The 22,500-nt window shown below is 37.2% G+C and overlaps 1 protein-coding gene across 1 annotated transcript in view; it reads left to right on the top strand.

Moving 5' to 3' along the window:
- LOC144976114 (putative chitinase 10) overlaps positions 1-22,500 on the top strand; it is a 52,819-nt gene that overhangs the window by 20,678 nt on the left and 9,641 nt on the right. The window contains exons 8-9 of the mRNA XM_078920294.1: positions 3,536-5,331; positions 5,897-5,950. Of these exons, the coding sequence (XP_078776420.1) occupies positions 3,536-5,331; positions 5,897-5,950 (1,850 nt within the window). The remainder of the gene's footprint in view (positions 1-3,535; positions 5,332-5,896; positions 5,951-22,500) is intronic.

Genomic DNA, 22,500 nt, shown 5'->3' with positions numbered 1-22,500 from the left:
CTTGAACGTTTATAGTTAATACAGTTTAGTGAGAATTACTCATAAACGCGGATTGCAAAAAAAAAAAAAAACAATATAAAGACCAGAGTGAAGTCAATATCATTCCATCTATAAGTACAATTTATTGGCTATTATTATGTTTTTTTCTTTTGTATTAACTGGGTAAACTTAAGTGATTGTGACAAAACGAAAAAGGAAGTAAAATAACAAACCTATAGATAGTATGCACTTGGCTAAGAAACTCATAACATTGCCATCCGGAAGTATAACGGATCCACACACAAAACTATGTGTATCCACGAACGTTTATAGTCGAGTTAATATAGTTCAGTGAGCACTATTCATAAACGCGGATGGCAAAAAACAATAACAAAGACCTGAGTGACGTCATCTTCGAAATATCTATAATTTCATACCAAACGGCTTAAGTAAAAACAAACAAAACAACCCCCCTTCCCCCCCCCCCCCCCACCACCATCACCACCACCCCAACCGGCAGCGATTAAAAATTTTGCCTTAAAAGCTACAAACTGGTAACACCCCTCAACAATTAATTATTCTTCTTCAAGCCACTCCGACATTGGCAAAATAATTTTTTGTTATTTTGGTCAGAAAACTTTTATTTCATTCATAACTGATGGACTAAGCTGACCCTCCACTTGCCAATAGAATATAGATATCTCATTAGAAGTCCCAGGTTTGATCCCTTTTGTTTTATGCCTTATCATCTTATCTATCAATTAAAAATTTAAAAAAGAAAGAAAGCAATTATTTACCTTACACGTGTTATTGCCATTTCTTGGATGATAGAGATTTATTATTATTATTATTATTATTATTATTATTATTATTATTATTATTATTATTATTATTATTATTATTATTATCATTATTATTATTATTATTATTATTATCATTATTATTATTATTATTATTATTTTTTTTATCATTATTATTATTATTATTATTATTATTATTATTATTATTTATTATTATTATTATTATTATTATTATATTATCATCATTATTATTATTATTATTATCATTATTCTTATTATTATTATTATTATTGTTATTATTATTATTATTATTGTTATTATATTATTATTATTATTATTATTATTATATTATATTATCATTATTATCATCATCATCATCATCATCATCATCATCATCATCATCATCATCATCATCATCATCATCATCATTATCATCTTCATCATTCTTCTTCTTCTTCTTCTTCTTCTTCTTCTTCTTCTGATCATTATCATTATTATTATGGATGTTGCGAGTATTTTAGCTAAACGCATAGCATCAACAGCGTCAGCGTTTCCAAGAGAAAATAATTCATCCCCTGTTGCAAAATCAGTGGATGCTGGGACTTGTCAGAATCCAAACAATCACGTGACTCGTACTTCCTCGAAGGCCGAGTTTCAATCCAGATTATCCAACTACTCTCTTGGTCCTTTCTTCATCATCATCATCATCATCATCATCATCATCATCATCATCATCATCATAATCATCATCATCATCATCATCATCATCATCATCATCATCATCATCATCATCAATCATCATCATATCATCATCATCATCATCATCATCATCATCATCATCATATCATCATCATCATCATCATCATCATCATCATCATCATCATCATCATCATCATCATCATCATCATCATCATCATCATCATCATCATCATCATCATCACATCATATCATCATCATCATCATCATCATCATCATCATCATTCATCATCATCATAATCATCATCATCATCATCATCATCATCATCATCATCATCGCTTTTTTCACCCTGAGTCAGGGCATATGCCACAGACAAACGGTTTCCATCCTTCTCTATCCTGATCTAACTTTTTTTTCTCGTTCCATGTCTTATAACTTCTCTGTATTGTATCAGCTTCTTTAATTCTTGTCCATGTTCCCCCTGGCCTTCCCATTGATCTTTTGCCCTTAGGGTTCCAGACTAATACTTTCTTTGTTATAGTGGAGTCATTCTTTCTTTGGATGTGTCCAATCGTAGCCATCGTTATGTTATTGCCTGACACTGAAATCCAAAAGGACGGGCAGTTTGACGTCATTATTTGGTTTTTGCACGGCCTAGTGAATTGTCGTTAGTAGTGCTCATGGAAACAAGTTATTTCATTGGTTGAACTATTGAATACAACTCACGATTTGTTTTCTTCTGTGGCAAAAGACTGGCATTTTGACGTCATTTTTTGGTCAGTGTCAGGCCATAACTTTACGAAGGCCACGGTCCAATCCACCTCCATCGTCTTCTTCCTATTTCCTCTCACATTGCTGTGTTCTTTTCCATACTTATTCCTTCTTAATTCTATCCATCCACTTTATTAAGACCAGATAAATCAAGAAATGCATTTTGATTTGAGTGAAAATCAGTCTAGCCGTTAAAGAGTTAATACTAGAAGCAATTTTCCCCCCTACTTGGTCACAATGGTCAGATAAGATGGCAAGTGATATGACTCGGGAATGTTTTTATTGAATATCCAATGTTGGAGTATGGGTATAATGTGTATTGTAATAGGCAATTATGGTGTATTTACCGGAAGCTGGTGTAATATTACGCCTTATATCGCAGTAAATGTTCAATGTCACGGAGACAGCTGTGTTCTCAAATTGAGGGATTTAATTGATGCTATGCGTTTCGCCCAAAATGCTCACAACATCCGCCATGTGTAACCTTAAACGTTTATCGTCTGGTTGATAGAATTGAGTGAAGTGAGAACTACTCAGAAAAATGGCAAATGACTAGTACGTAGTTTTATTTGGATATTTAAATTGAATATATATATATATATATATATATATATATATATATATATATATATATATATATATATATATATTTATGAGTGTTGGTGGGTACATGTAGGTACGAAAGTGCTCGATAATGGTGGTTAGAGCTAATAGTTAGTTTGGAGTTTTCTACGGACATTGCAAATGGATTATGCCGACTGAGGAAGTGTAAGGAACACAGAAACGAGTCGTCTCGGCAAAAAAATGTGAGTGAAAATTTACATTATATATATATATATATTAATATATATATATATATATATATTTATATATATATATATATATATATATATATATATATATATATATATATATATAATATTGATGGATGTCCTGTAGGTCAGACAGTGCTCTATAAATCTAATTAACAATTCAGAGCATATTCAAATGAGTAAAATGCGACTCACATTCTTCCAAGACGGCCGCTTCTACACTCAATGTATTTCGTCAGTTGAATCAGATCTTCTGATCCAACTGACGATACGCATTGAGTGTGTGTGTGTATATATATATATATATATATATATATATATATATATATATATATATATATATATATATATATATATATATATATATATATATATATATATGCAAACTATCCAGAAATGAAAGTAAAATTTTGCCATCGTATGGTTATGGAGTCTTTCTCAACGAATTTGAATAACACGTTCATTATAATCCCCAGGTGATGTACCTTATCACACCACTGTTCGCGAGCCTTCTTCTGGGGTTCTCCATCTCGGTGCTCGGGGCCGACTTCAAATCAGATTTCTGTGTAGGAAAATCTGATGGCCTACAAGAGGATCCAGACAATTGCCAAGCATACTACAATTGTCACACACAAAGAACGGTTTGGGCCAAGTGTGGTCCTAGACTCCTATTTAACAACAAAATAAAAAACTGTGATTGGGCAAGAAACGTTGCCTGCAGGGACACCCCAAGGGGTGAAGGTGCTAATTTCTGTGATGGTAAGAGCGACGGGCTTTATGCCGATGATACAGATTGCCATAAATATTATGTGTGCGGTTCTGGCTTGACACATTCTCAAACTTGCAATGGCGAATTACTCTTCAACCCCGCCACCAAAGCATGTGACTGGGAGAGCAATGTTGATTGCCTTGCTGGAAAAACCCCCGATGAGCCCGGGAAGACCACCACCGTGGCACAGATGACAGAAAAACAAACAACAATCGATTCGAAACAATATACAACTAGCGGTCAGAAAGACACGACAGAGCATCATCACCAAAGCACTACCTCATCGGATGGTACAACAACAAACAATCAGAAAATAACGACAGAAAGTAAGCAAAGCACAGCCTCGAATAAAGTAACTTCCGGAAGTCCCAAACAGAATTCTGGCTGTGAGAAAGTAGTGTGTTACTTTACTAATTGGGCACAGTATCGAAACGGAGATGGCAAGCAATTACCCGAAGATATTGATCCTTTCCTGTGCACACACATAGTCTTTTCTTTCGCCAAGCTGAATGGAAATATGCTTGCACCGTTTGAACGGAACGACGAGGAAACTGACTGGAATCTTGGAAATTATAAGAAGGTGACTGGGCTTAAAAAGAAAAATCCGAATCTTAAAGTTTTGCTTGCAGTTGGAGGTTGGAATATGGGATCTGATCCTTTCATTTCCATGGTGGCAACTCCAACTAGCCGGAAAGAATTTATCGATACCAGCATTGATTTCTTGAGAGAAAGAAGATTTGATGGCCTTGACCTTGATTGGGAATATCCCGCTAATAGAGGAAGCCCTCCTGAGGATAAGGATCGATTTTCAGATCTCCTGAGGGAATTGAGAGCAGCATACAAACAAGAAGCATCTGATACCGGAAAGCCAAGACTTTTACTCACTGCTGCTGTAGCAGCCGGAGACGAAACGGTAGAAACGGCTTATGACGTTCCAGTTTTGAATGCTGAGCTCGATTTCATCAACTTGATGAGCTACGATTTACACGGGTCTTGGGAAGCACAGACTGGCCATAACAGTCCATTGTATCCTGGCAGCTGGGAAGATCCGAAGACAAATGTACATTGGGCAGCAAACAACTGGGTGGAAAAGGGCGCGGACCCTAAAAATCTTATTATCGGCATGCCTCTCTACGCACGAACCTTCAGACTTACGTCAGCCTCAAACAATGGCGTCGGCGATATGGTGAGCGGACCCGGAAATGCTGGGATGTACACAAGAGAAAAAGGATTTTTGGCATATTACGAAATCTGTAAAGAGATTCACTCCGGAGCATCGAAGGGCTTTATTGACGAGCAGGAAGTACCTTATATTTCCTTTGGAGATCAGTGGGCAGGGTATGACGATCCAACAAGCCTGCGAAACAAAGTCAAATACGTGCGTGAGAACAACTATGGAGGGGTCATGGTCTGGGACCTTAGTCTTGACGATATGAAGGGCAGTTTCTGTGGTCAGGGTCCATATCCATTGATGACTGCTATCAATGATGCGTGTGAAAATTAGTCAAAACGAAACAATGTACTTGAAGAATGTATTCTTCAGCTTATTAACCACCAAAGACCATTTTAAATAATGTAAACGTTTTGGGGTTTCCCTTCTATTTACGGGACAAAGAATGAGTTTGACATGAAATTGGATGATTGGAATATTGATCTATGGATTATATATATATATATATATATATATATATATATATATATATATATATATATATATATATATATATAATGAATTGTAATTTTGTTGTTGTTTTGTATGCTCAAAGGTTGTGGTTTTAATAATAATGTTCATAAAATGTTCATCAATCAATGCCATAATAAACTGATTAGAAGTTAAAGAAATATACGGGCATATTTTCACAAAGCCTCCGCTCTTTAATTTGTAAAGTTGCTCATAATTCACAATATCATGAAAGTCATAGATCAAAGTTAAACTATCCCTTTAACACAAAATAATGGGTCCCGATTGTTCAGTCGGCAGAGCACTTGACTCTCGGGCAAAAGGGGTTGAGATCGATCCTGGGTGAAGTCGAGATTATTTTTTTCTGATCCTCCTGTCCATCAACAGTAATTGGGTCGATCTGGCGGAAAGTACTTGCAAGTATTATGTCCTAACCAAAGGGTAGCATGCAAGTGGTGTGTTTTTTCTCTCCAGTTCACGCTTTAGAAATCGGGATAAACTCCAACTCCATGGGCTTTGTGGCTCTATAGAACTATTTAACTGGTGAACTGCCATTCCCTCAATTCAATCCCTCGAGGAGGCGGGGACGTAGACTCATCGTAACTGGGGGAGCAGTTGCCAGGTTTCTCCATCAGTAAGAGGAGACACTGGGTGGTAGCGAATCGGCTTCGGTCGAGAACCTGCCTAAAGGCAAAATCGCTTCATCAGTGGAAGACTTTCCACCCTGTCCAACATGTGTATCCGTTGTGATAACGAGCCCGAACCCGCAGAGCATCGAGTTGAACGGTATGTTGTGACGAAGCTTCCGGGCGGGTCATATCATAGTCGTGTGAATACCATTAGAAGCCTCTGCCATTCCCTGGAAAAAAAACACTTTAAAATTTGGCCTAAAAATTAGTGCTTCGAATATCGATCGATTTAAATGACTCTCATCTTGGGATAAAAATACCCCTCAAACCTGGGACTAAGTGAGTAAAAAGATGGGGGTTCATTTCAATCGATCGATCATTGGATTCAGTAGTCTGATGTCACGCGCCCGGCAACGGCAGCCATCTTGGTTCTAAACAAAGAAAATCATTACTTTTTATTCTTCATGCTGGCTAGAACTTTTCATTCCCTTTTCATATGCCTTGTGATCAGAATGTGTAAAAGTCAAAACATGATCAAATTGATGGGGGGTTTTTCCTCTGGATACGCGTTTAAGCTCGCCGGAGAAATATTTCATACGGCGTCCGCCATTGTTCCGATAGTTTAGAGCCAGTGTTACTAAGTTACCATACGTCATTAGGAAGGAAGTGACGTTACGACTATTGAAGACAATTGGAGATAGAGTTTTCTTGTCAAAATGGGCATGATCTATATTACATTTCCATGTGCTCGAGGTCATTGGTCACATTTCAAAGTGTGCTCATAATGACCTATATAGTGAAAAGTGTTCACAGTTTGAGTAATATCCAATGTTACAATTGGTCATTGTGCTCAGAATGACTCATGGGTTTGTTTACAACTGTCATAAACATAGCAGCGTGTTTAGGTACATTGAGAAATGTCCAATCGTTGTACAGCAACAAACCATGTGATCGATGACTTGGTTGGATGAAAACATGAATATAGATCGCTCCCATTGATGAGTACATAATATTCTGACACAGAGGTATAGTTTACAAGAAAAGGATATATATATATATATATATATATATATATATATATATATATATATATATATATATATATATATATATCACATTCCCTTCCCTTGGAATAGACCCTAAAGACAAATTTCCCGTTTGGGATGGATAAAGGGAATCTTAATATGTTTATTTAAAACAGAACAGAAAACAAACAAACAACGACCCCCCCCCCCCCTCCCCGTCTCCTTCAATTATCCCAGCTTGGATTAGACAAAACCGACGTTGACAAAGGGACATGATATTTGCAATTGATTTCAAAAATAGTTAAGGCCTAAATGGTATACTGGATATGTTTTCAAACCTACGCAAAAATATTATTGTCCATTACAACAATGTTAAATCAAACTCATAATATTGCTTTCGGACATCAATCTGACTATAGATAGAATGCGCTTGGCCAAGGAGTTCACAACATTGCCATCCGGAAGTAACGGACCAACACACAAACACTGTGTAACCATGAACTTTTATAGATAGTTCGAAGATGACGTCACTCAGGTCTTTGTTATCGTTTTTTGCCATCCGCTTTTATGAGTAATGGTCACTGAACTGTATTAAACTGACTATAAACGTTCATGGATACACACAGTTTTGTGTGTTGGTCCGTTTTACTTCCGGATGGCAATGTTATGAGCTTATTGGCCAAGCGCATACTATCTATAGATAGTATGCAGATGACGTCACTCAGGCCTTTGTTATTGTTTTTGCCATCCGCGTTTGTGAGTTGTTCTCACTAAACTGTATTAACCAGACTATAAAAGTTCGTGGTTACACAGAGTTTGTGTGTTGGCTCGTTATACTTCCGGATGGCAATGTTGTGAACTCCTTGGCCAAGCGCATTCTATCTATAGTCTGGTTAATACAGTTTAGTGAGAATCACTCACAAACGCGGATGGCAAAAACAATAACAAAGGCCTGAGTGTTATACAAGCAAGTACACAATTCCTTAACTGAGGCAATGTTATGAGCTCCTTAGCCAAGTGCATACCATATCTATAGATAGTATGCGCTTGGCTAAGAAGCTCATCAGATTGCCATCCGGAAATAAAACGGACCAACACACAAAACTGTGTGTATCCATGAACGTTTAAAGTTGGGTTAATACAGTTCAGTGAGCATTACTCATAAACACGGATGGCAAAAAACAATAATAAAGACCTGAGTGACGCCATCTTCGAACTATCCATACATAGAATGCGCTTGGCCAAGGAGTTCACAACATTGCCATACGGAAGTATAACGGACCAACACACAAACTATGTGTAACCATGAACTTTTATAGTCTGGTTAATACAGTTTAGTGAGAACAACTCACAAACGCGGATCGCAAAAACAATAACAAAGGCCTGAGTGACGTCATCTGCATACTATCTATATGGGTGACTAGTTATCACAAGATTTTCTCGATCGGATTATAAACATTTAAGTTGACACATAGATGTAGTTCGGTGTTGGTTTTCTTGATCTCAAGGAGTAGATCAGTGGGAACTTTGCTGAGATACGTACCACCGAAAGTAAAGCCTGTGGAGTTCGCTATGTATACCAATCACTGCCATTGTTTACATTATGACGACTGTCCGAGAGGCGTAGTTATCTATTTATGGGAGCGTCTATAGATAGTATGCAGATGACGTCACTCAGGCCTTTGTTATTGTTTTTGCCATCCGCGTTTGTGAGTTGTTCTCCCTAAGCTGTATTAACCAGACTATAAAAGTTCATGGTTACACAGAATTTGTGTGTTGGTCCGTTATACTTCCGGATGGCAATGTTGTGAACTCCTTGGCCAAGCGCATTCTATCTATAGATAGTTCGAAGATGACGTCACTCAGGCCTTTGTTATTGTTTTTCCATCCGCGTTTGTGAGTTGTTCTCACTAAACTGTATTAACCAGACTATAAAAGTTCATGGTTACACAGAGTTTGTGTGTTGGTCCGTTATACTTCCGGATGGCAATGTTGTGAACTCCTTGGCCAAGCGCATTCTATCTATTAGATAGTATGCACTTGGCGAAGAAGTTCACAACATTGCCATTCGGAAGTCAAACTGGCCAACACACACAACTGTGTGTAACCTTGAAGGTTTATAGTCTGGTTAATACAGTTTAGTGAGAAGTACTCATAAACGCGGATGGCAAAAACAATAACAAAGAATGAGTGACGTCATCTTCGAACTATCTATATTTATGTTTTCGTCCAACCAAGTCATCAATCACGTGATTTTTTGCTGTCCAACGATTGGAGATTTCTGAACACACTGCTTTCTTTATGAAAGTTGTAAACATACCCATGTGTCAAGCTGAAGACAATGATCAAACCGTGATGCGAGATTGTTCAAAATCTGTGAACACTTTTCACGATGTAGGTCAGTTTGAGCACATTTTGCAATGTGACTAATGAGCTCGAGCACACGGAAAGTTAATATAGATCATGCCCATTGTCTATTAATTGAACGTCTAAATAGTTTTTACACTTGAGCTTTTATATAGCGCAATATCCACTAAACCTGCTCAAAGCGCTTTACAAAGGGTTCCTGACCAACAGCAACACGTAACCTATAGAACGAGACATTGCGCATGCTAGGCGATATTACATTTTTTTTCTGACAAAGACAATAATGTTAACGGCCAGGTACTCATTTTCCACTTGAGCACGGTGAGAGAATGTGGGTAAATAGCCTTTTCCAAGGACTCAACTATTCGCCGATCCGAAAGCGAATGTCATACCACAAGACCACTTAACCGGATTACAGATAACAAATGTTAACGAGGCCTTGGTACGTTCTTTGAAAACAAGTGAGGTCATAATAAACATTCTAAAAAACATCAATTTAATCTGTTAACTGTCTCACTGTGGAAAAATTCGTATAGATAGTTCGAAGATGACGTCACTCAGGTCTTTGTTATTGTTTTTTGCCATCCGCGTTTATGAGTAATGCTCACTGAACTGTATTAACCCGACAATAAACGTTCATGGATACACACAGTTTTGTGTGTTGGTCCGTTATACTTCCGGATGGCAATGTTATGAGCTTCTTAGCCAAGCGTATACTATCTATATCAAAATTTGGTCAGAAAATGTGTCCTTCCAATATCTATCGATTTAAATGACACTCATCTTGGCAAAAACTCTCAAACCTGGGATCTAAGGAAGACCTCACGAGGTTCAAGGTTTTGGGCTTTTTTTTTTTGGCGAAGATGTGCCATTTAATTCGATAGATATTTAAAATTTGAAGGACGAGTTTTCTGACCAAATTAAAAAAAAAACAAACTTTTTTTTATCCAGAGTACGGTAGTTAAACGCCTTTTACTATATTAAAGCAACTGATCATGATATTTTTTCAAACTAATCCAGTCCATTGCGGTCACATCGTCAGTTCTATAGATAGTTCGAAGATGACATCACTCGTGTCTTTGTTATATATTAAATAACAAAGACATGAGTGACGTCATCTTCGAACTATCTATAGACAGAACGGAGATGAGGTCACTCAAGCCTTTGTTATATATTTTATTTTACCATCCGCGTTTATGAGTAGTTCTCACTAAACTGTATTAACCTGACTATAAACGTTCATGGTTATACACAGTTTTGTGTGTTGGTCCGTTATACTTCCGAATGGCAATGTTATGAGCTTCTTAGCCAAGCGCATACTATTAATAGTTATCTCGACCTGTTTAAAACCAATAGATAGATAGTATGTGCTTCGCTGAGAAGCTCATAACATTGCCATCCGGAAGTATAACGGACCAACACACAAAACTGTGTGTATCCATGAACTTTTATAGTGTGGTTGATACAGTTTAGTGAGAATCACTCACAAACGCGGATGGTAAAATAAAATATATAACAAAGGCTTGAGTGACCTCATCTCCGTTCTGTCTATAGATAGTTCGAAGATGACGTCACTCATGTCTTTGTTATTTTTTTTGCTATCCGCATTTATGAGTAATGCTCACTGAACTGTATTAACCTGACTATAAACGTTCATGGATACACACAGTTTTGTGTGTTGGTCTGTTATACTTCCGGATGGCAATGTTATGAGCTTCTTAGCCAAGCGCATCCTTTCTATAGATAGAATGCGCTTGGCCAAGGAGTACACAACATTGCCATCCGGAAGTATAACGGACCAACACACAAACTCTGTGTAACCATGAACTTTTATAGTCTGGTTAATACAGTTTAGTGAGAACAACTCACAAACGCGGATGGCAAAAACAATAACAAAGGCCTGAGTTACGTCAGCTTCGTTCTATCTATCGTTATCTCGACCAGTTTAAAAGCAATAGATAGATATTATGTCATTGTCACCATATCCGTCGCCATCGTCAACTTATAATCTTGAACGTTTATAATATAGTTAATACAGTTTAATGAGAATTACTCATAAACGTGGATGGCAAAAAACAACAACAAAGGCCGGAGTGGCGTCAACTTCAACCAAAAAACATTTTTAATGCGTCAAAAGACAAGTCTTTGGTCGCAAAAGAAAACAAATCGTGAGTTGTATTCAACAGTTCAGCCGATGGAATCACTTGTTTCCTTGAGCTCTACTCACTAGACGCTGCACAAACCTTTAAAATGACGTCAAACTATAAGTCCTATAGGGTTCTAGCGTAGCCATCGTTATGTTATCGCCTGACACTGAAATCCAAAAGGACTGGTAGTTTGACGTCATTATTTGGGGTTTTTTTTGCACCGCTTAGTGAGTTGTCGTTAGTAGAGCTCATGGAAACAAGTTATTTCATTTGTTGAACTATTGAATACAACTCACGATTTGTTTTCTTTTGTGGCCAAAGACTGGCATTTTGACATTTTGTCATTTTTTGGTCAGTGTCAGGCCATAACTTTACGAAGGCCACGGTTCTTGTGTCAGGCTATAGATTAATTCGAAGATGACGTCACTCAGGTCTTTGTTATTGTTTTTTTGCTATCCGCGTTTATGAGTAATTCTCACTAAACCGTATCGACCCGACTATAAACGATCATGGTTACACACAATTTTGTGTGTTTGTTAGTTATACTTCCGGATGGTAATGTAGTGAACTTCTTAGCCAAGCGCATACTATCTATAGGTAAATCACGACATTGTGTAGATTCGACTCCCCTGGTTTTGCGTGTGCAATAGGATTCAGTAGTCTGATGTCACGCCGCCAGGCAACGGCGGCCATCTTGGTTCTAAACAAAGAAAATCATTACTTTTTATTCTGCATGTTGGCTAGAACTTTTCATTCCCTTTTCATATGGCTTTTGATCAGAATGTGTAAAAGTCAAAACATGATCAAATTTATGGGGGTTTTTTCCTCTGGATATCCTTTATGCTCGCCGGAGAAATATTTCATACGGGCGTCCGCCATTGTTCCGATAGTTTAGAGCCAGTGTTACTGTTACCATGCGTCATTAGGAAGGAAGTGACGTTACGACTATTTAATCCTATTTAACCAGTTAACTGCTGTACTCTGGTAAAACTCGTAATACTCTTCAACAGTCGTAACGTCACTTCCTTTCTAATGACGGATGGTGACTTAGTAACACTGGCTCTAAACTATCAGAACAATGGCGGACGCCCGTATGAAATATTTCCCCGGCGAGCATAAAAGCGTATCCAGAGGAGAAAAACCCCCCCATAAATTTGACCATGTTTTGACTTTTACACATTCTGATCACAAGGCATATGAAAAGTTCTAGCCAGCTTGAAGAATAAAAAGCAATGATTTTCTTTGTTTAGAACCAAGATGGCCGTCGTTGCCGGGCGGCGTGACATCAGACTACTGAATCCAATTAAAAATTTGACCAGAAAACTCGTCCTTCAAATATCGCTTGATTAAAATGGTCCTCATCTTGGCAAACACCTCTCAAATCTGGAATCTCGTGAATGATAAATAGCCAGATAAAAAAAAATAATTGAGCTTTTATATAGATAGTTCTTAGTTGACGTCACTCAGGCCTTTGTTATTGTTTTTTACCATCCGCGTTTATGAGTAATGCTCACTAAACTGTATTAACCTGACTATAAACGTTCATGGATACACACGGTCTTGTGTGTTGGTCCGTTATACTTCCGGATGGCAATGTTATGAGCTTCTTAGCAAAGCGCATACTATCTATAGGGCAATATCCACTAAACGTGCTCAAAGCGCTTTCCAAGGGGTCCCTGGCCATCAGCAACATTTAACATGTAGGACGGGACATGGCGCCTGTTAGGCGATAATACATTTTTTTTTCTGACAGAGACAAAGCTGTTAACGGCCAGTTACTCATTTTACACCTGAGTACGGTGAGAGAATGTGAGTCAAGATCCTTCTCCAAGGACTCAACTATCCGCCGAGCGAGGCTCGAACCCAGGACCTTCCGATCCAAAAGCGAGTATCATACGACAAGACCACATAACCGCACAAATCTGGGACCTCGCGAATGGTAAATGGCCAGCTATTCATTTTACACATGAGTACGCTGAGAGAATGTGAATAAAGAGCTAAATCCTTTGCAACACTCAGGCCTACCAGTCCGAAAGCAAGTGTTATAGATGAAACGAAAATGACGGCATTCAGCTCTTTGTTATTGTTTTTGTTTATGAGTAATTCTCACTAAACTGTACTAACCTGACTATAAACGGTCATGGTTACACATAGTTTTGTGTGTTGGTCCGTTCTACTTTCGGTTGGCAATGGTTGCTGTGCGCTTGGCGAAAAAACTCACAACATTGCCATCCGGAAATATAACGGATCAACACACAAAACTATGTGTAAACTTGAACGTTTATAGATAGAACGAAGATGACGTCACGCATGCCTTTGTTTTTGTTTTTACCGTCCGCGTTTGTGAGTTGTTCTCACTAAACTGTATTAATCAGACTATAAAAGTTCATGGTTACACAGAGTTTTGTGTGTTGGTCCGTTATACTTCCGGATGGCAATGTTGTGAACTCCTTGGCCAAGCGCATTCTATCTATAGTCAGGTTAATACAGTTTAATGAGAATAACTCATAAACGTGGTTGGCAGAAAAAAACAAAACAAAACAATAACAAAGACCTGGGTGACGTAAACTTCGTTCTATCTATAAAACATCGAGCCAAAAACAAATAAATAGTTGTCACTGTGTTGGACACAACTAAGGGACATCATCTTTGACAACCGCATTCCCCTGAAAATCAGGTTTTCCTCAAAGCCAGAGTATAATAATATATTATATTATAGGAAGTGGTTATTCAGTATCAGATACTGAATAGTGCTTTGCCACTATTCAGTATCCATAAGGAACTCTTTTTTATAGAGAGAGTGAAAAGTGCGACAATCTCGGTTGAACTGCTGACCTACTTCCAGATTGAACAAGTGCAGTAACTGACAGCCCGATTCAAAGTTGTAAAATATTTTGATCGAAATTTTTAAATTTCTGCTATCGTGCAATTAACATAGTTCAAAATATCAAAATAAGAGAGGCAGTCAAATACATTTTTTAATGTCTGAATAGACATGATTAAATGTCTCTCAAAGTTTAGTGACACCATGGCATGGTGGATATAAGCTGTTTGACTCTGAGCTTAAGGTTCGAGAGTTCAAATCCCGTTAAGGGTAACTTTTTTTTTTTTTTTTCCCAATATTTTTTAAAAATTCCTTCTGTCTATTTATATTTTTTAAACTTTTGTTTTAATAATTTTATTTGCTTGAAATATACTTTAATGTTGATAATATACTATTGTTCTTTTATTATTATTATTATTATTATTATTATTATTATTATTATTATTATTATTATTATTATTATTATTATTATTATTATTATTATTATTATTATTATTATTATTATTATTATTATTATTATACTTACTTACTTACTATTATTATTATCGTTGTTGTTGTAATCGTCATCACCGTCATTATTATGATTATGGTTATGATTTTTTTTTAATCAAGTAGTTGGAGTAATTTAATCAGTTATCGATTTATTACGAATATCTTTTATGTGTTATCACCGCGTTGTTGTTTTTCATTATTGTGCTCTTCTATTGTTTATTACTTTTTAAAACCTTGCTTTTTTCTGTTGTTGTTGTTCTCCTTGTTGTTGTTGTTTGTTTGTTTGTTTTGTCATCTAAGACAAACCCGATTCATTATAAATTCATTTTTAATTGAGCGATGTACTTCCGAGAATTACTTGCCGTATTATATTGAAATTTACATGACAATAATAATAATAATAATAATAATAATAATAATAATAATAATAATAATAATAATAATAATAATAATAATAATAATAATAATAATAATAATAATAATGATAATAATAATGATAATATAATAATAATAATAATAATAATAATAATAATAATAATAATAATAATAATAATAATAATAATAATAATAATAATAATAATAATAATAATAATTTAAATAGATACTGAATATTAGACTACAATTGACATCTATTTACTGAATACACGTGGTATTTTTATGGATGTTTCTTTTTTTACGAAACCTGCTAAAACACGCCGAAACCCGACAAAGTTATGGAAAGTAGGCAAATAATGGGGAGTGAACCTGGGACTCAGGGAAGTGTACACCATTGGGGAGTGAACCTGGGACTGGGTTTCGTTTTTTAAAAAAGCAATTACTTTTTTACGAAACCCGCCAATATCCAACAAAGTTATGGAAAGAAAGTAACAGTGGGGGAGTGAACCCGAGACTATGGTTTTTCGGCGGGTTTTGGCGGGTTTCGTAAAAAAGTAATTGCTTCATTCTCGTCTGGTACCCAACTCCCATAGTTCGGCTTCATTTCCCACTGGTATCCATCTTCCATAGTCCCAGGTTCATTTCCACTGATTTCCTCTTTTCACAGTCCCAGGTTCACTCCCAACCGGTGTGCACTTCCCTGAGTCCCGGTTCATTGCCCAATGGTGCCCACTTCCCATAACTTTTGACAATTTCGGTAGGTTTCGAAATAAAAGTACATTCTGAGCTCACTGTCCACTGGTATCAGCCTCTCGCAGTCCCGAATTCAATCCTCATCGGTGTCCAAATCCTAGATTCACTCCCCACTGCTGCCTGCTTCCCATAACTTTGTCGGCTTTTGGCGGGTTTCGTAAAAAAGTAATTCCCCTCCCCCTTGGTATTGCTTTTTTACAAAATCCAGAGTCCCAGGTTCAATTCCCACAAGTGTACACTTCCCTGATTCTCAGGATCACTCCCACTGTTGCCTTCTTCAATAACTTTGTCGGATATTGCCAGGTTTAGTCGGGTTTTGTAAAAAAGTAATTGCTTTTATGTGAAACTCGCTGAAACCCGCCGAAAACCAGAGTCTCAGGTTCACTCCCCACTGGTGTACACTTCCCTGAGTCTCAGGTTCACTCACCACTGTTGCCTACTTCCCATAACTTTCTCGGATATTGCCAGGTTTTCGTCGGGTTTCGTAAAAAAGTAATTGCTTTTATGTGAAACTCGCTGAAATCCGCAGAAAACAAGAGTCTCAGGTTCACTGCCCAGTGGTGTACACTTCCATGAATCTCAGGTTCACTCCCCATTGTTGCCTACTTTCAAAATCTGTCGGATATTGCCGGGTTTCGTAAAAAAATAATTGCTTTTATGTGAAACTCGCTGAAATCCGTCGAAAACCATAGTCTCAGGTTCACTCCCCACTGGTGTACACTTCCCTTAGTCTCAGGTTCACTCCCCATTATTTGCCTACTTTCCATAACTTTGCCCGATTTTGTTGGGAGATGGCGCATTTCGTAAACAAAAAGTAATTGCTTTTTTTTTCAAAATCCGCCGAAACCCAGTCACAGGTTCACTCCCCACTGGTGTACACTTCCCTGAATCTCAGGTTCACTCCCCACTGTTGCCTACTACCATAACTTTCTCGGATATTGCCAGGTTTTGTCGGGTTTTGTAAAAAAGTAATTGCTTCTTTATGAAACTAGCTGAATCCCGCCGAAAACCATAGTCTCAGGTTCACTCCCCACTGGTGTACACTTCACTGAGTCTCAGGTTCACTCCCCACGCTTTGCCTACTTTCCACAATTTTGCCGCATATTGTCGGGTTTCGTAAAAAAGTAATTCCCCCCCCCCCCCCCTATTTTGTTATTGCTTTTTTACAAAACCCAGAGTCCCAGGTTCACTCCCCACTGGTGTACACTTCCCTGAATCTCAGGTTCATCCCCTCCCCCCCCCCCCCCCTACACACACACGCCCACACACACACGCTGCTGCCTACCTCCCATAACTTTGTCGGATATTGCCAGGTGTCGTCGGGTTTCGTAAAAAAGTAATTGCTTTTTATTACGAAACCCGTCGAAACCCAGTCCCAGGTTCACTCCCCACTGGTGTACACTTCTCTGAGTCCCATATTCACTCCCACAGCTGCACTCTTCCCATAACTTTGTCAGGTTACGGAAAAAAAGACACCGTATTATAGTGCAAAACCACTATTCAGTGTCAGATACTGAATAGTGCAAAACCGCTATTCAGTATCTGATACTGAATAGTGCAAAACCACTATTCAGTATCAGATACTGAATAGTGCAAAACCACTATTCAGTATCAGATACTGAATAGTGCTAGCCTAATAATAATGCAATGTGTCAATGTCTCGCTTAAAAGTAAGGCGTTTTAAAGAAAATATTTCGTGCGTGTTGAACTTTTTTCCCCTTTTATGTTGAATCGGCGTGTTACCAACTGTGTTTCTTGAATATTGACACACTCATGTAATGTGTTTTAAGTAAATATTAGTCTAGGCTGGAAAGAGGGGGGGTATCTGATACTGAATAGTGGTTTTGCACTATTCAGTATCAGATACTGAATAGCGGTTTTGCACTATTCAGTATCTGACACTGAATAGTGGTTTTGCACTATAATACGGTGTCTTTTTTTCCGTAACCTGACAAAGTTATGGGAAGAGTGCAGCTGTGGGAGTGAATATGGGACTCAGAGAAGTGTACACCAGTGGGGAGTGAACCTGGGACTGGGTTTCGACGGGTTTCGTAATAAAAAGCAATTACTTTTTTACGAAACCCGACGACACCTGGCAATATCCGACAAAGTTATGGGAGGTAGGCAGCAGCGTGTGTGTGTGGGCGTGTGTGTGTAGGGGGGGGGGGGGGGAGGGGATGAACCTGAGATTCAGGGAAGTGTACACCAGTGGGGAGTGAACCTGGGACTCTGGGTTTTGTAAAAAAGCAATAACAAAATAGGGGGGGGGGGGAATTACTTTTTTACGAAACCCGACAATATGCGGCAAAATTGTGGAAAGTAGGCAAAGCGTGGGGAGTGAACCTGAGACTCAGTGAAGTGTACACCAGTGGGGAGTGAACCTGAGACTATGGTTTTCGGCGGGATTCAGCTAGTTTCATAAAGAAGCAATTACTTTTTTACAAAACCCGACAAAACCTGGCAATATCCGAGAAAGTTATGGTAGTAGGCAACAGTGGGGAGTGAACCTGAGATTCAGGGAAGTGTACACCAGTGGGGAGTGAACCTGTGACTGGGTTTCGGCGGATTTTGAAAAAAAAAAGCAATTACTTTTTGTTTACGAAATGCGCCATCTCCCAACAAAATCGGGCAAAGTTATGGAAAGTAGGCAAATAATGGGGAGTGAACCTGAGACTAAGGGAAGTGTACACCAGTGGGGAGTGAACCTGAGACTATGGTTTTCGACGGATTTCAGCGAGTTTCACATAAAAGCAATTATTTTTTTACGAAACCCGGCAATATCCGACAGATTTTGAAAGTAGGCAACAATGGGGAGTGAACCTGAGATTCATGGAAGTGTACACCACTGGGCAGTGAACCTGAGACTCTTGTTTTCTGCGGATTTCAGCGAGTTTCACATAAAAGCAATTACTTTTTTACGAAACCCGACGAAAACCTGGCAATATCCGAGAAAGTTATGGGAAGTAGGCAACAGTGGTGAGTGAACCTGAGACTCAGGGAAGTGTACACCAGTGGGGAGTGAACCTGAGACTCTGGTTTTCGGCGGGTTTCAGCGAGTTTCACATAAAAGCAATTACTTTTTTACAAAACCCGACTAAACCTGGCAATATCCGACAAAGTTATTGAAGAAGGCAACAGTGGGAGTGATCCTGAGAATCAGGGAAGTGTACACTTGTGGGAATTGAACCTGGGACTCTGGATTTTGTAAAAAAGCAATACCAAGGGGGAGGGGAATTACTTTTTTACGAAACCCGCCAAAAGCCGACAAAGTTATGGGAAGCAGGCAGCAGTGGGGAGTGAATCTAGGATTTGGACACCGATGAGGATTGAATTCGGGACTGCGAGAGGCTGATACCAGTGGACAGTGAGCTCAGAATGTACTTTTATTTCGAAACCTACCGAAATTGTCAAAAGTTATGGGAAGTGGGCACCATTGGGCAATGAACCGGGACTCAGGGAAGTGCACACCGGTTGGGAGTGAACCTGGGACTGTGAAAAGAGGAAATCAGTGGAAATGAACCTGGGACTATGGAAGATGGATACCAGTGGGAAATGAAGCCGAACTATGGGAGTTGGGTACCAGACGAGAATGAAGCAATTACTTTTTTACGAAACCCGCCAAAACCCGCCGAAAAACCATAGTCTCGGGTTCACTCCCCCACTGTTACTTTCTTTCCATAACTTTGTTGGATATTGGCGGGTTTCGTAAAAAAGTAATTGCTTTTTTAAAAAACGAAACCCAGTCCCAGGTTCACTCCCCAATGGTGTACACTTCCCTGAGTCCCAGGTTCACTCCCATTATTTGCCTACTTTCCATAACTTTGTCGGGTTTCGGCGTGTTTTAGCAGGTTTCGTAAAAAAAGAAACATCCATAAAAATACCACGTGTATTCAGTAAATAGATGTCAATTGTAGTCTAATATTCAGTATCTATTTAAATTATTATTATTATTATTATTATTATTATTATTATTATTATTATTATTATTATTATTATTATTATTATTATTATTATTATTATTATTATTATTATTATCATTATTATTATCATTATTATTATTATTATTATTATTATTATTATTATTATTATTATTATTATTATTATTATTATTATTATTATATTATTATTATTATTATTATTATTATTATTATTGTCATGTAAATTTCAATATAATACGGCAAGTAATTCTCGGAAGTACATCGCTCAATTAAAAATGAATTTATAATGAATCGGGTTTGTCTTAGATGACAAAACAAACAAACAAACAACAACAACAAGGAGAACAACAACAACAGAAAAAAGCAAGGTTTTAAAAAGTAATAAACAATAGAAGAGCACAATAATGAAAAACAACAACGCGGTGATAACACATAAAAGATATTCGTAATAAATCGATAACTGATTAAATTACTCCAACTACTTGATTAAAAAAAAATCATAACCATAATCATAATAATGACGGTGATGACGATTACAACAACAACGATAATAATAATAGTAAGTAAGTAATAATAATAATATAATAATATAATAATAATAATAATAATAATAATAATAATAATAATAATAATAATATAATAATAATAATAATAATAATAATAATAATAATAATAATAATATATAAAGAACAATAGTATATTATCAACATTAAAGTATATTTCAAGCAAATAAAATTATTAAAACAAAAGTTTAAAAAATATAAATAGACAGAAGGAATTTTTAAAAAATATTGGGAAAAAAAAAAAAAAAAGTTACCCTTAACGGGATTTGAACTCTCGAACCTTAAGCTCAGAGTCAAACAGCTTATATCCACCATGCCATGGTGTCACTAAACTTTGAGAGACATTTAATCATGTCTATTCAGACATTAAAAAATGTATTTGACTGCCTCTCTTATTTTGATATTTTGAACTATGTTAATTGCACGATAGCAGAAATTTAATAATTTCGATCAAAATATTTTTACAACTTTGAATCGGGCTGTCAGTTACTGCACTTGTTCAATCTGGAAGTAGGTCAGCAGTTCAACCGAGATTGTCGCACTTTTCACTCTCTCTATAAAAAAGAGTTCCTTATGGATACTGAATAGTGGCAAAGCACTATTCAGTATCTGATACTGAATAACCACTTCCTTATTATTATTGTCACAAAGCGTGTAAATTATCCTTCTGAAATACTACTGCTTGTCAGGTGTGTAAATTATGAGCTTGTGTGTGTGTGTCTTATGTAAAAGCGTTGGATCGACTTATTCTTACAATGGTAATGATTTTTTAAAAATTCTTGTTAATCTATGTGCCTGTAACATTGAAAATTTGATGAAATCAGACGCAATGGGAGCGATCTATATTCATGTTTTCATAAAAGCAAGTCATCGATCACATGCTTTGTTGCTGTCCAACGATCGGATATTTCTTAACAAATGTAAACACGCTGCTTTGTTTACAAATGTTGTAAACATACCCATGTGTCAAGCTGAATCAAGTGACCAACCGTGATGTGAGATATTTCAAAAGCTGTGAACACTTTTCACTAAGTGTTTCACTTTGAGCACATTTTGCCATGTGACGAATGACCTCGAGCACATGGAAAGTTAATATAAGTTCTTAGATCATGCCCATTCACTGTTTAACTATAGAACGAAGTTGACGTCACTCAGCTCTTTGTTGTTATTTTTAGACAGTCATTTTTATGAACAGTTCTCACTATATATATATATATATATATATATATATATATATATATATATATATATATATATATATATATATATATATATATATAAATATCAGACTATAACTCTAGCATCAAAAGTCCCCATGTGATTTTTGAAGTAGAGAAAAGCGTGTGTTGTTTAATAAAAGAGTTTATATTGCGACAACAGCATAACTTGGCTTGAAAATAAGTAGAAATTATGATCTCAACCCCAATACATGACAAAAAATCAATCTACCTGGACTGGGGATCGAACCTCAGACCTTCTGATTCCCGGTCAAACGTGCTACCATGAAACGTCTGATCGGGGATCAGAAGGTCTGAGGTTCCATCCCCAGTCGAGGTAGACTGATTTTTGGGATGTATTTTTTTTTTCTCTTGTATTTTTCTTTCTTGCTTTGTCTGGCACCTTTCATACACACTTGTTCAAATTTCTATCTTACACCGGTGCTTGCTCCCTAGTTTCTCAATTTGATTTATTCATAAATCTAAAAGTGTTATCCAGAGATCTATAGATAGAATGAAGTTGACGTCACTCGGATCTTTGTTATTGTTTTTTGCCATCCTCGTTTATGAGTACTTCTCACTAAATTGTATGAACAAGACTATAAAATGTCATGGTTACATCTAGTTTTCCCCGTGTTGTGTCCGGGGTCCCTCAACTGAG

The sequence above is a fragment of the Berghia stephanieae genome, chromosome 7, assembly GCF_034508935.2.
Source record: "Berghia stephanieae isolate SIO BIC M18660-M18661 chromosome 7, UCSD_Bste_1.3, whole genome shotgun sequence".
In the NCBI taxonomy this organism is placed as follows: domain Eukaryota; kingdom Metazoa; phylum Mollusca; class Gastropoda; order Nudibranchia; family Aeolidiidae; genus Berghia; species Berghia stephanieae.
The sequence above is the reverse complement of the archived record's forward strand: the minus strand, read 5'-3'. Positions and strand labels throughout refer to the sequence as shown.